This window comes from Lepidochelys olivacea, assembly GCF_965140295.1.
Source record: "Lepidochelys olivacea isolate rLepOli2 genome assembly, chromosome: 3".
Taxonomy (NCBI): domain Eukaryota; kingdom Metazoa; phylum Chordata; order Testudines; family Cheloniidae; genus Lepidochelys; species Lepidochelys olivacea.
The window spans coordinates 84,061,956-84,075,776 of record NC_140413.1 but is presented as its reverse complement, the minus strand read 5'-3'; the positions used below and the strand labels follow the sequence as shown (position 1 = coordinate 84,075,776).

The window sequence follows — 13,821 nt, the reverse complement described above, 5'->3', positions numbered from 1 at the left end:
GTGACTTGATACTGTCTAGAATGTTTATAATCGAAACTGATTTTTATCCATTGTTTTAGCCATCAGTGTTCTAAAAGTAGAGCATTATGGCATGCTACAATAACATCTGTTATGCCCAAAGAGCACACTTGATTGAGATTTTTAAAGTAAACTTTAATTTTTCATTCTCTTCCTGTGTATGCAATTTGCACTATTCTTCTGTTTCTTAACAGCAATATTTGTGTTTATTAAGAAGTGTGCTAACTGTAGTATATAGTACCTTTTTTAAAACCTTAAAATTGGCTAGTATGACCTTCTGGGTGAAGAGGGGTGTGTTTAAGTACTTGGAGTCTGTAAGGTTAGTGCTGGGCCTGGAGGGTGTAGTTGGCTGGACAGCAGGTTCCAACTCTCTGAGGGGGTTGCCAGATAGGTCTGAAAGTGTGCCTAGGGACCCAGAGATTGGGGCAGTGGCTGGGCTCCATTCAAGCTCCAGGAGCTTGAAACACTATGGGGATATAGAGTGGCAGAGGCTTGAATTTTCCTCACAGCAGTCCAGGAGGAAGGGGGGCAGCTCTCATTTGGATCTGTGACAAAACTGTTGCTAAAAATTATTTGAAATAAGTGATAGGAACTCTTTATTAATATAGTAGAGATGAGTGCTGCCAACTCAATTTTATCACAGATCTCACAAATACTTGGTGGTTTTCTCACACCCCATCTCCTGAAGTAATAGGATTATGAGTTTCTCAGGACTTGTGTACATAGGAAAATTTACCAGCATAATTATACCACTATAATTACATAACTCCCCTTGTGGATACTTTTATTTTGGAGTTAGAGTGTTATAGAGTCTAAGGCCAGAAGGAACCACTAGGTCATCTAGTTTGACCTCCTGTATATCACAGACTACAAACACCACCCAGCACCCATATGCTAAACCGAGCCACCAAAATGAAATCAAAGTACTACAGCCCACAATAGACTAGACTGTTACGTGTCACAAGCAGAGAATAGGAGGGACCGAAATACACCAGTGCTTGAGGCCCCTGCAGTGATGGGGAAATGATAAAGTGAGATATACCCAGATAATCCTGGCAGGTGACACATGCTTCCATGCAGAAGAGAGACAAAAGCCCCTCAGGGTCACTGCCAATCTGACTTTGGGGAAAAAATCCTTCCCACCCCACATAGGGCAACCACTTAGAGCCTGAGTATGTGAGCAAGAGCCAGCCAGTCGCCCAAGTACTTGTCAGGGAGAAAGCTTGGTGCCATCTCAGAGCTCAAGCCTACCCTGTCCCATTTCCAGCCAGGAGTATCCCTGATGCTTCAGAGGAAGGAGATTAAAATGTAACCCTTCTGCCAGGTGGAGCTGGCAGCAACCAGGGCTGGGTTCAGTATCTATGGGTTCAACAATACAATATAGAACTGGCTCGAGCCCCCATCCAGTGACCTGGAGAAATTACACACTACCTCTGGGCACTTCTGAGAGGCAATACTTCCCCACTTGCAAGCTCAAAGTTTGAGTGTAGAAAAGAAACTTTTATTGAAAGGAGGGAAGTCACCCGACATGAATTAGGGAAAATGCCACAAGCAGGACTCCTAATCATAAAACTGTGAGCAGGACACCCATCCCAGAGTGAGTGGGGCAGTGTGTTCTACCTCAGGTTCTTGAGTTCTACAACCAAAAGTTCCTTTACTGTGCCCCTCTCTACTCCCTTACCATACCCCACTCACTGTGGTTGTCCTTGGTCAGTGAGGATCCAGAGTTGCATCTGTGTGAGTTCACCTCCCACATGGGGAAGAAAGCACTCTGCTTGCTCGGCCATCTGAGCACTTGCTCTGGCTGGCTGGCTGCCTGCCTGCCTGCCTTTGTTCCTTCCCTCTAGTTGCCCTGCTAGCCGCTGTTCCTTTTTGCTGGCCCCTTGCTGCGCGCTTGTTCCACTCACCGGTTGCCTCTCTGCTGTGACCGCTGCAGATCAGTCTCTTGAGAGTCCACCTAACTCTTAGTGATTATCAGTTCTTAGTGATGCAAGCTGGGCAGAAACGCTGTCGCCCCACAAGTGTTTGCAGCTCTCGTGAGCACTTTACATAACAGAAACTGCTATTGGAACCTATTTAGCTCTATCTTTGAACAGTGGGGAGGAATAGTTTAAACAAGACCGAGGACTCTCCCTTAGGGAGAGTCCATATCTCCTGTCTGGAACACCTGTCCCCGTTCCTATTATTTTCACAGGGATCTTGCATTCAAGCCCCTGGCTTAGCGAGTCTCTTTCAACTGAGGGTGACCTCTCAATTGGGACAGACTTAGCACAGTTCTGCTCCCCTTTAATCATACAATAAAAAAGATAACATTGATAACATTTCACTACCCCTGCACTCAGTATTAAAGTGATTTGTAACTCAACACCAGCCAAATTTGATCACGTGGAGCTACACAGCTCCTGTCTGCTGGATACCTACACAGAGTAGGTGTGTTCACGTAAATACAGTTTGTTCCTGAAGTCTCTCCCCATCCCCAACTAGCTGTCAGGGGAGAGTTCATTCAGACCCTGCTTACATCTAAAGAAACCCACCCAAACCCCAAACCTTCGTGTAGTACATTAGAGGAAAAAATCCCTTCCTGATCCCTGCCTGGAGGCTGTTGCAGAACTTCACCTGTCTGGTACTTCACATGGAGATTTTCTGGGATATACAAGCTCTCAGCTAGTTTCTGGTGCTTCTGGTATTGGAGGGAAAACTTGACAAAGTGAACCCCAATGGCTCAAAAAACAAAAGGCAAATAAAAAGAACCTAACATTTATTATTTTAAAATCTCATGATTTTTGGAAGCTTGTCTGGTGGAATGAAATCCAGTGCCTTTGAAGTCAATGGGAGTTTTGCCAGGATTTCACCATGATTTTTTTGAATGCTTGGGTCAGGCTTGTTTGATGTGTTTTGTACCATTTTATATGAAAACATATTATCTGTCTCTCCTAAAACATTTTTTATAGAGATAATGGAAATCAGGTGTCTCAGAGTAGTAAAGAACCTGGTGGAGAATTTTCTGATAACCCTTCCAGATTTTAATTTGATATCTGGTGCGCTAGCTATAGTAAGCATTTCAGGTGCTCCAGAGTGAGACCTCTGCTGATCTTGGATAGCTTTTTGCAGTGGAAAGAATTTAAGATTTTGGGCCCCAGTCTTGCAAATGTTTACATATGTGCTTAATTTTGCACATAAGAAGTCCTACTGACCACAGGTACTTAAAGTTAAGCTATGTGCATAAGTGTTGCAGGATCACGATCTTTAACTTCATATCTGATCTGCCTCTTTATAGCCTTCATATAATACATTTTTTGAACTGTTGCTAAGAAAAGTCTCATTGTGAGAACTGTCTTCATAAGAGTGAAAGTACTAGAAATACCCAAAAGGAAATTGTACGTATTCTTTAAATAGAAGTAAAACTTAAGTAACCCTAACTTCTAAATAACATTCAAGGTTTGTCAACGGGGCATATATTTTTACCAGAAATACTGCTGATAGAAGAATGGGCCTCTTCACCTTGACTAGGATATAGAGGGACCTAGACAAATTAGAGGATTGGGCCAAAAGAAATCTGATGAGGTTCAACAAGGACAAGTGCAGAGTCCTGCACTTAGGACGGAAGAATCCCATGCACCACTACAGACTAGGGACCAAATGGTTAGGCAGCAGTTTGATATGAGAAGCTGGATATGAGTCAACAGTGTGCCCTTGTTGTCAAGAAGGCCAGTGGCATTTTGGGATGTATAAGTAGGGGCATTGCCAGCAGATCGAGGGACATGATCGTTCCTGTCTATTCGACATTGGTGAGGTCTCATTTGGAGTACTGTGTCCAGTTTTGGGCCCCACACTACAAGAAGGATGTGGAAAAATTGGAAAACGTCCAGCAGAGGGCAACAAATATGATTAGGGGACTGGAACACATGACTTATGAGGAGAGGCTGAGGGAACTGGGATTGTTTAGTCTGCAGAAGAGAAGAATGAAGGGGGATTTGATAGCTGCTTTCAACTATCTGAAAGGCGGTTCCAAAGGGGGATGGATCTAGACTGTTCTCAGTGGTAGCAGATGACAGAACGAGGAGTAATGGTCTCAAGTTGCAGTGGGGGAGATTTAGGTTGGATATTAGGAAAAAACTTTGTCACTAGAAGGGTGGTGAAGCACTGGAATGGGTTACCTAGGGAGGTGGTGGAATCTCCTTCCTTAGAAGTTTTTAAAGTCAGGCTTGACAAAGCCCTGGCTGGGATGATTTAGTTGGGGATTGGTCCTGCTTTGAGCAGGGGGTTGAACTAGATGACCTTTGAGGTCCCTTCCAACCCTGATATTCTATGATTCTATGAATTGTCCCTTAGAATATACGCTAACTACTTATGCTAAACTATCTGTGCGCTCTTGTATTTAGTTCTAACGCTCTGGGTATGTCTATTCAGCAATGTAAGCCTGCCCTCGGATTAGTGGGACTCGTCAGTTGACCCATGTCAGGGAACCATTGGATTGAGTATTTACACTGTATTTTAACTCTATGTTAAAGATTTTCTGACCCATACTTGAAGCTAGTGCTTTGGCATCCACTCTGCAGTGTACAGACCCAGGTCAAAGTAACCCTATCCCACAGTACCTAGTACGCACCTGCTCCGCCCCCCCAGTGTCGACAGTCTAGCCATACAACTGTGTTGCACTGTGGGAAAACTCTACTGTGCCCATCTTGTTTCCTAACTGACAGTGCTATTGATGGGGCTCAGGTGCCCATAAGGAGCACGAGTTCATAAACTACATAATTAGCTCCTTTTGGTGTCCATCTCAATAGAATGACTGCAATTTGAGAAGGCTTTATACTGCACTACCATCTAATCTGAGAATTGGGCCCCCGCCGCATCCCAGGAGGCAGGGATAAGGGATCCCCAGGAGGCTGTGGGGAAGTTTGGGGGCTAGCTCCCACTTACCACCCTCACAATGTATGCTGCCTGGACATCTCTGCACACACAGCCCCAAAGAAGGCAGTGGTGGGAGGGGGTGGTTAGGTCGGAGCAAGGGACAGAGAGCAGAACGGGACAAAGAGGCTGCCCTGCAAGGAGTGGCAGGGCTCCTGGACCAGCACAGCTGGGGGAGGGATGACCCCCAACATCCTGGCAGCCAGGAGCTGCCTCCCACCTATCAGCTTTGCTCCCTGCTCTGGCCAAGCTCTGTGTAGCAGTAAGGAGGAGCCAGAGCAGGAGCTGCCGCTGCTGTGAGAGGAGCAGGAACAGGGAGCGTGCTCAGCCAGGCAGAAATAGTGCTTCTGACCACTGTGCTGGCTGCCTGCATTGCTGCTCCTCTGCTACCAGGAACTCTGGAATACATCTGGAGGACTTCCAGGACCTGAGTCAAGCCAGGACCATACACATGCAGGAAAGCAATGGGGCTTGGATCCTAGGTCTCAGCTCAACATGGGCTTGGACCCTTGAGCCCTGCAGGGTTTTGGGACCCTAGGTCCAAGACCTAGGTTAGCACAAATGGTGTGTGGATGCAAGGGGGTTAGGCTTGCGCCCAGGCTTATACTGCTGTGTAGACATGCTTGCAGAGTACCTTTCCCAGACCTGAAGAAGAGCTTTATGTGGCTCTAAAGCTTGTCTCGCCTACCAACAGAAGTTAGTCCAATAAAACAGTGGTTCTCAACCTTTTTTCATCTGCAGACCCCTAAAAAATTTCAAATGGAGGTGCAGACCACTTTGGAAATCTTAGACATAGTCTGTGGACCTCCAGGGGTGCACGGACTGCAGGATGAAAACCACTGTTCTTTCGTAACGACAACCTTTTGTGGACCCCTTAGACATAGTCTGTGAACCCCAGATTGAGAACCATTGCAATAAAAGACATTCCTTTACCCACCATGTATCTCTCTGTTGGAAGGCATAGTCATTTAATTTGAAACCACAAAGATTTCTCATAGTGGGATAACGTCTTACATCTCAGATTTCAGAGTGTTAGCTATGTTAGTCTGTATCAGCAAAAACTATGAGGAGTCCTTGTGGCACCTTAGAGACTAACAAATTTATTTGGGCATAAGCTTTCGTAGGCTAGAACCCACTTCATCAGATGCATGAAGTGGAACATACAGGTGCAGGTATAAATACATGAAAGGATGGGGGGTTGCCTTACCAAGTGTGAGGTCAGTCTAACGAGATAAATCAAAATAACAGCAGGATACCAAGGGAGGAAAAATAACTTTTGAAGTGGTAATGAGAGTGGCCCATTACAGACAGTTGACAAGAAGGTGTGAGTAACAGTAGGGAGAAATTAGTATTGGGGAAATTAGGTTTAGGTTCTGTAATGACCCAACCACTCCCAGTCTTTATTCAGGCCTAATCTGATGGTATCCAGTTTGCAAATTAATTCCAGTTCAGCAGCTTCCCATTGGAGTCTGTTTTTGAAGTTTTTTTGTTGAAGGATTGCCACTTTTAGGTCTGTTATTGAGTGACTAGGGAGATTGAAGTGTTCTCCTACTGGTTTTTGAATGTTATTCTTCCTGATGTCAGATTTGTTTTTTATTCTTTTGCATAGAGACTGTCCGGTTTGGCCAATGTGCATGGCAGAGGGATGGCATATTTTCTTTTGAATAGTTCCTTCTGAACACAAGCCAGTTTTTGTCTGTGGCGTTGCAAGAGAGTTCTTCCTTGGTCCTTTGTTATATTTTGGCCTGAAGTAAGGAAGCAGTGGGAATTAAACTGTCTCTTTACTAGTTTATTTAAACTAGCTCTGAAAATATAACCACTCTCACCATCTTGCTTCTCTTTTCCATTTGTCATCTAAGCCCTTTCTGATGTTCAAGTAGGTATGGAGCAGTAACAGTCTGGAAAGACCTTGCCCATTTAGGAAAGCTAAATCCCTGTTCTGTACCAGGAAACAGAGTAAGGACCTAAAGCGCCTTCACACCTCTAGTCAGTGTAATGGTATACTGCTATTCTATCTTCAAAAGTAGAAAATGTGCCTTGTCTTCTCAGAGGTAATTGCACTCCATAGAGGTGATGACATTAGGGAAAGAAAGAATGTAAAGCTCAGCTTTAGAAATGTCCAAAGCCACTGCCCAGGGTAAAGTTTTCACATTCCACACAATGTTCTGGCCTCAATGATTTCTGCATTTGGCCGCAGGATTTATAAACCCACTCCAAGAACAGCATAAACAGTTTTTCAGTATTCAGTTTTATATTTAATTAAAGTTCAAAGTTCATGGTCATGTTATTCCCTTTACAGTAATTAGACTTGTTAGAACTAGTAATCTGGATGTATAGCAGTCCAAATCCCAGACTGGAAACTTTGTTTTTCGTGTTAGTTAAGGAAGTTTCTTTGGTTCTGAGCTGTTGTAACCTAACCACCTCCTCTCAAAGCTGGGGTAAGAATCAGGCATTATCGTCTTGTTTAGATAGTATGTGGTACCTGAAACTTTTGATTTAAAATAAATATTTAAGATGTAAAATAATTAACAGAACATAGCTTTACACTTTTAATATGGATGTGAAGAGTAAACCAAATTTTACCCAGGACCTTGAACTTGAAGATGCTGTATTTACTTTTGGAAAATGGCACAAGACCAGACATGTCAAAAGTGAAAAAAACCGCAGAAATTGGGCTTCTCTCTTTTTTTTTTTTTTGGCCTTAATTGGCTTGTGAGTTTCTTGTTGGCTAGTTTTAGCTTGTATCTTGTTGCTTGTTTGGCTGGTAGCTTATTGCTTCTTTTTTTTGATCGGCTCCGAGCAAGCAGGGGCAAAGGGGGGCAAGCAGGGGAAGGGGGGGAAGAGAGTCAGGGATGCACAGCGGGCCCACCACAGTCCCAGACTGCATGCTGGGGGGCTCTAGTCACATAGAATGTTGGGGTTCTTAGGGATTGGCTTGTTTTGGCCTTGTTTTGAAATGGGATTAGCTTGATTTTTGGCTTATTGTGAAAGTCAGGGTGCTTATTTACCATGTGAAAGTTGGCAACTATGCATAAAACCCCAAACCAGAACAGAAAGCTATAGTTGGGTGGGGATAACTGGGGCATCTGGGGATTTAACAGCACTGGAGTTCGGTGAAGGAAATACAGACTGCTGCAAACAAAGATTGTGTGTTTTGCTGATGAGATTGCAAAACATGTTTGCACAGGGATATTATGGTCTTGGGGCAGGAGCTTTCTGGCAAAATTGCTAGAGGACTTTATTTAAAGTCACACATGTATCTGCTACATGTTAAGCTCCTATGAGCTAGCTGTTAAAAAGGCTTAATTACTTTCTTGTTTTAAAAAGCAGGTAGAGGCTCTTAAGTGAGGATGGATGGAGATGATAGATGATTGAGCAATACATGACTTTCTAGAAAAAAATAATTTTTGTCAAACAAAAATACTGTGGGTTTTTTTCTGCCAGAGAGAGGAGCAGAGGATGCAGGAGCTGAAGAGGGATCTCCCTTCCCTCACCTCATGTGTCCCCAGGAGTCATTGTGATGGCATCTGAATAGCTGACCTCTGAAATGATCTGCCGGATGAATTGGGCAGTTAATAGTTACTGTGTAATTTAAAATCAGCTGCCTAGGCTCAACAGACGTCACCACTAGTGTCCTCAATAAGGGGCAGTTGAAGCTCTAACATTTTTCTGTGCAGTGCCAGGACTGAGGCGCAAGAAGAGCACACTCAGGGTTGCATCAGTGGATGTTTGCAGTGTAGTGTCAGAAAATGTTTCTCTGGCACATTTGGCTCCCAGCTGTAAAATCCGGGGTTCACAGTTGCTGCTGTGCATACCCGGCTCTCCCGGCCATGCTCCCTGACACAAGGGGAGCGGACTGCGACTCGAGGGGGGCACGGCTGGCTGTCCCGTGTGGCCGGCTGGCTACCCTCGCTGGGTGCCAGGGCTCCTGCGGCAAAGGCACAAATTCCCCGTGGAACTGCAGCCCCTTCCCCAGCTCCCGCCCGGGCCTCTCCGCCCCAACCCAGGGAGCGCGCGCTTCGCTCCGCCTCCCTGCCCCTCCGCCTCCCGCGCATTGGTGGCTGGCGGGAGGGGGGCGGGCTCCGCTCGGCTTGTTTGTGCCCGTTCCGCAGCTCCCCCCGCCTCCGGGCGCTTCGCTTTAGCCTTGGCCTCGCCGCTGCCTTGGGCAGAGGGGAGCTGGCTGCGCGCTGTGCAGGGACGGGCCCGCTCCTCGCCTGAGACGCGCTTTCCCTCCCGCAGGCATGAGGCTGGCGGCCACGGCCAGCCACAACCAGGCGTACGCAGTGCAGGGGCTGCTGTGCAACCACTGCACGAGCCGGGGTCGCAAGGTAAAGGTGGGGTGCTGGGGCTGGCCAGAGCGCGGGGCGGGAGGCTGGTCTGGTGACGGGGGTCACTTGTTTTGTTTTGTTTTGTTTTGTTTGTGCTGAGCTGCTGGGGTAGCCACCAAAGCCACGTCTGCCTGAGTCCGGGACGGCCCCTCAGCTGGGCTTCACCTGTGGGCTTAGCTTTGCCTTTTGTGGGCTGCGTGTTCTCCGCCAAGCCCAGGTGTGAATGCCCTTCCGGAGGGGAGAGCCGCCCAGGGGGTGTGCGGCTTGCTCCTGTCCGCTTGTTCCCTAGTGGCGGGGTGTGTAATTGGTGGGAGGCTGGGTGTAACAAAAAGGCATTCAGAATTGGAAAATAGAGCCTGGAACACCAGGACCAACCGCCTCTTACACTGTGGAGTGGCTTCCAAAGGGAAGTTGTGACAGTCCCATCATTTGAGTCATTAAAAAGTGCCCAAAGCCAATCCCTGGGAATGCACTGTAGGGAACAATCCTTTATTGACAGGGAGGTTGACCAGGTTATGTAATAGGGCTCTTCTATCTCCTTTTTCTGTGATATACAAGCACACTGGCTGTTGATGCGGATTTGTCATTAGTCTTCAGAGTTAATATACAGGTGGAATGAATAGAGTCCATTCATGCTTCTCAGAGCTCTTTATAAACAAACAAAACCACTAATTTTCTCCTCTGGATATTCCAGTGTGACAGTCTTCTCTGCATGTGTCTCAGATTATTAGCTTTTTGGGGCAGTGACTGTTGTCTTGTGTCTTGTCAATTCTAAGTAAATAATATTGTTCTGGCCTGCTCTCGAGACTAGGGAAGAAAACACTTAATTGGGTCATATTTGCATGTGTAGCTTTAGGTATTAGATATTATGATACTGAACTTAAATAACTCTGTTAATGGCATAAAGCAGCACTGTCCAGAAAATATGATGGTAAAGTTTGGTGCTTCATATTCAAAATTAAGTTTTGTGGTTTATTATTTGTGTTGCAGTCTTAATAGTATTTAAACTTTGTTTATTGCCTTCCAAAACCATGCTGCTTCCTCCCAGCCTCTTTTCCCCTTCCTTAAAGCTCTGGTGTTGCGAGTTTTGCTTTGGAGCTGCTCCAGTGATCTTAATACATATTTATAAAATATTTTCAACATGCATATTACAGAGATGGCACAGAAGGTTTAGACACTGGTCCTTTTTAATCCCAGCCACTTGTGACCTGAGTGAGTTTGAAACCAAGTGAAACAAGTTGTGGTCTTGGTATAGTTCCAACACAAACTCAACTTCTTATAAACTTGTGCCAGCCTTTTCCTAGAGAGGGAGAGTATGCTGGCATAATAGAAGTGCCATGGCTAAAACTTCATTTAGATATATCTCCAGATGTGTATGTTAATATTTAATTCTAGAAGAGCCAAAAAATCACTACTACTATGTTTTTATTATTATTTATTATTAATAATAAGTGAACAAGAAACTTGGGAGTCTGTATGTTTTTGGGCAGATCACTTATGCTCCTTGTGCCTCAATTTCTCCATCTGTACAATGCAGATAACATTAAGCAATTCTGAGTGGGTGTTGAAAAATGTAATATTTTAAAAGTATTCTGAAATATTTAGACAGAAGGAACTTTCCACTTCATATCTAACTTGTAGAGCTAATAATATTTTAAGATCTGTTTTTAACATACAATAAAAACACTTTTACTTTCTTTGTGGTGATTAAAATCAAGTACAGTAGGCCTATTGAACTTGGTAGAGTTTGTAGGAGAGCAGAATGATGATTTGTAATCATTTAAATCTGTATGTGTGAACAAGCTGAGTGCTTTTATTCTGGAATAGCTCTAGTTGTTCCTGCACAAAGGAGCTGGTGTCAAAATTTTAAAATGGGAAGAGGAAAAGAAATAAAGATTCAGCAGATGTTACCTTAATACTAATTATGGTTTGGGTCTGAAAATGCCACAGTGCGCTCTGGAGGCTTTTGGGTTGGGGTGACGGTTTTAGAACTAAGTAAGGAAAACTCCTGGACCACCAGCTCTGCTACCACCGTGTCTAGAAAGAGCTTTGGTTTTATTTTTGACTTGTGTTTAAAGAAGTAGTATTGTCCCTTATCTAATCCAAATTCTTCAAAGCTTTTAAGGCCTGTTGGTGCAGCTGGATAACTGTTGGGGATTCTACAGTTATAGTAATGAGCAGAATTGAAAGCCTGACTTTTAATTGAAGAATGTATCAGCTCACTGATGGAGTTACAGGGAAATCAAAATAACTTGTACTGTGGTGGCAGTCTGTGCAGTAGTTATCGTTAAGATCTAAACAATTAAGTGTTCCAAATTCATAGCATTTCAGTGTCACTACCATTGAGTTATTGGTTTGAACTGATCTTTGAAGGGGAAGTAGGGGACTGGGGATAACATTTCCAAAGCGTGTAAAAGCCTAAATCTCTCTGAGAAATCAGACTTAGGAGCCTAAATCACTTAGGAGCTTTTGGAAATTTGACCCTAAAAGAATAGAAAAGATGCTAAGAGTATTTTTAATGTAGGCATGAAAATATACCAATATGAGGTGATTCTCCATAAAAAGTGAATCCCAACAAAACTTAATTCTAGTCAAAATCATTCCTCTTGCAAATAAAATGTATTTGGCTCTTCTTAAAGACTGCTTTGTTTCTTTAGAACTTGTGATTTTTGAGGTGGTTATGTCTGTATCCAGTGGCATTTGGTACTTCATGAGGACACAAAGAATCAGATGATATTAATACTAATGTGGTTGAGTGAAGTAAATTATATTCCCACTCTGCCTACAATTTGTGCGGAAGTGTTCTGCTGTTTACAGTGGTTTTAGTAAATACACAAATGTATCTTTCCCAGACTTGCAACACTTGACATTGTTATTGTACTGAAGGTAAAGAGACTGTGCATGACATCAGGGAAACAAACTGTAGACTGGTTTGTGGTCGGTTTTCAGCTCATGAAGGTCCAATTTGTTTATTGCAAATTAACAATTGATAACAGTACACCATCTGGTGCATCACTCTGGTGACAGAACTATAACTGAGTTTTGAGAGAAATTTTTATGGTAACAAGGGCAAATACATCAGTGCTTTAATAGTTGGTAACCAGTGATCAGAGAAAATATCATAGAGTGAGTGCAAGTGCTGTAGCAATAGCTAAAGTTAAGATGGTCTAGGCATTCCCATTCTAAAGGTCCTGTTTCATTTGCTCATAACTTCAACCTTTTGGGATGAAATTTCCCATGTTTGACCTTTGTCTAGGGGCAATGTGTTTTGTTTTAATGAGAGTAGAAATACATACTTTCTCCAAGTATTACACAATTGTGACTCTTTTGGGAACATCTCTAATAATAAAGCAGCAAGATCTTGGGGTAGAACCCTGAAACTTGTCAGGAAGATAGCTCTTCAGCAGGAGAGGTGCCTTTCGAGTCTGCCCTAAAAATGTCTTGATTTGGCGGTTTTGAGGCATTGAAAAGCCATATGTAGTTTTGTAACGCTTGAATAAATATCTTCCAGCATTTTAAATGAAAGCGAGCTGCAAGAAGCATGTGTGAATGTAGAATTTTGATGTATGATTAAAACAAATGTACTGAACAAGAGGTATTAAATGAGGCAGGGTGTAATGAGAGAGGAGTGGTTATTAGGAAACATAATTAATGTTGTGCACCTGCTGCATTAATTGTGCACCATTCAGCTTTCACTTTGAGGGCCAGATGCTCAGCTAGCATACATTTGCATAAACAAATTTCCACTAGCTGAAAAACTTGCCCTGAGAGAGTCCATGGAAGGGCACGGGCAAAGGACTTCAAACACCCAGATTCAAGTCTTTGCTCCACCACAAACTTTCTCTGTGATGTTGGGCAAATCACTTACAGTACATCTATGCTGCAATCCAAGGTGTGATTATAGCATGGGTAGACATACCCATGCTAGCTTTACCCATGCTAGCACGGCTAAATATAGCATTGTAGATGCAATGGCACAGACTTCAGTTTGGGCTATATGAATATGCTGGGGACCCTGGGTACATACTCACATTGCTAGCCTGCACTTCAGCCTATGCCCCTGTAGCTATACTGTTAGTTTTAGCAGCTAAGTGTGGGTATGTCTAGCCATGCTGCAATCGTACCTTGGACACCAGTGTACGCATAGTCTCTCTGTCTCAGTTTTTCATCTGTAAAATCAGGACAGTAGCACTTCACTTCTGTGAAGTAATGGGTACATTCATTAGATGTGATACACACAGATACTATAGTAATGGGGGTTGTGATCCAAGAACCCTCTAATGCTAACTGGCAAAAGAGTTACAGGAATGTCCTGATTCTGGAATGTACATTCTGGTTCACCAAATAATGTCATGTGAGGTGTTAAATGAAAGTCAGGGGCACTCTAGTCATGAATATCATTGTGAATTGTAAGCACAGATACTGTGTAAGGAGTTAGGTATATATACTGCAAATATGTTCTTAGAGTCTAGGTATGAGTCAACTGCAGAAATGAAAGATTTCTGTCAGACAAGATATTTTGTTCACAATGGATGCACAGTTACATACGAAGTTATTGAAGAGA

The 13,821-nt window shown here is 43.7% G+C and overlaps 1 protein-coding gene across 4 annotated transcripts in view; it reads left to right on the top strand.

Moving 5' to 3' along the window:
* Positions 1-13,821, top strand: part of SESN1 (sestrin 1) — a 136,035-nt gene that overhangs the window by 106,777 nt on the left and 15,437 nt on the right. The window contains exon 1 of one of the 4 annotated variants that reach the window (XM_084624103.1): positions 9,054-9,257. The exons of the other annotated variants lie outside the window; for them this stretch is intronic. Within the exon in view, the coding sequence (XP_084480229.1) occupies positions 9,171-9,257 (87 nt within the window). The 5' untranslated portion in view covers positions 9,054-9,170. Of the gene's footprint in view, positions 1-9,053; positions 9,258-13,821 lie in introns of those variants that run through there. 4 annotated transcript variants of the gene reach the window in all.